The 1175-nt window shown below is 52.9% G+C and overlaps 1 protein-coding gene across 1 annotated transcript; it reads right to left on the bottom strand.

Annotated features, from left to right (window-relative positions):
• Positions 1 to 6: 6 nt before the first annotated feature.
• Positions 7 to 1170, bottom strand: LOC116863954 (disintegrin and metalloproteinase domain-containing protein 1a-like; the record flags this gene model as incomplete). The annotated part of the gene is made up of 1 exon (XM_032851228.1): positions 7 to 1170. A coding segment is annotated over one exon (1164 nt), but the record flags the coding sequence as incomplete, so codon positions are not given.
• Between the last annotated feature and the right edge of the window lie 5 nt (positions 1171 to 1175).

A 1175-nucleotide genomic window follows, 5' to 3' on the forward strand; every position in this document is an offset into this window, starting at 1 on the left:
CTCCAACACACCGTTTCCACACGTGGCTTGCCTACGCAGGCGACCTTGGGGCCAGGGCTTGTTAAACAGGCAGGCCCCTTTGTGTTCCCGGAGGAACTGGTAGAAGTGGTCAGAGCTGCAGTTGCTGAAGCCACTTTCTTTAGTGATGTTTTCACGCATGAGGCAAAAGCGTTTATCTTTACAAGTGCAGGCCGAGTGGTCGTGCTGAATACCCAAGTTGTGCCCAAGCTCATGGGCCATGAGCGCCGCAAACAGGAGGACATCTTCATGGTGGAAGGACTCAACAGCGGCTGCAAAGCCTCTTGAACAGGCACCATTGAGAAATGCCTGTCCCACATCGTCTTCAGGATGATGTCCCACGATCATGTGGGCAACATCGTGCTTCACCCGGGGGAAGAGCTTCTCCTGTCTCCAGCTATTGAAATTCCTCAGTGTGACTCGCAAGTCCGCTGGGACTTCTATGAGGTCCCCCTCGGTCCAGATCTCCATTCCAGCCAGCACCACCTGGGTGTTTATGTCCCGAGTGAAGATGTTGGCCAGAGCGGTGATGTCCATTACTCTCTGGACTGTCTCATCGACGTTACTGCCCCACATCTGGAAGCGCTGGTTGCTGACCACGACAAACATCTCCACGTACTTGGTGTGTGACCAAAAGGACGGCAGTGCCTGTAGACTGCGAGGCTTCCTGCTCCCTTGTTGCCGGCTGGTGGACACCACTTGGCTGCCTTTGGAAGTGACGCTGCAGGACACTCGAGCTTGGGGTGCCATGGTGTACAACACATGTTCAAACCGTTTTGAGGTGTCCGTGGGCTCAATGCCATAGGGTTTCCCCTCCTTAATCAGGATGCCCCTGAGGCCTGAACAGGTGTTGAGGGAAACAAAAGAACCCGGGACTCCTTCGATGTAGCCTTCGTAGTGACAGTCATGAGAGATGAAAGGCACTTCTTGCCCCAGGACCCCATTGTGGTAGCTGAAGACTGGAAAGTTATTCACAAAATAGTCTCTCTTCACCTTCAGTTGAATCACCTGCTTCTGGCCCTGCATTAATAGTGTATAGGATGCCTTTTCCCCTGGGTCTTCCCTTCCCTTGACTGTCAGACTCTTGGGGATGACTGTTTCGTAAGAAGAGTAATACACAGATCCAGGGTCACAGTACAAGCCTGGCAGGAAAATCA

The sequence above is a fragment of the Lontra canadensis genome, unplaced genomic scaffold, assembly GCF_010015895.1.
Source record: "Lontra canadensis isolate GAN:19392208 unplaced genomic scaffold, GSC_riverotter_1.0 scaffold6368, whole genome shotgun sequence".
Lineage (NCBI taxonomy): Eukaryota > Metazoa > Chordata > Mammalia > Carnivora > Mustelidae > Lontra > Lontra canadensis.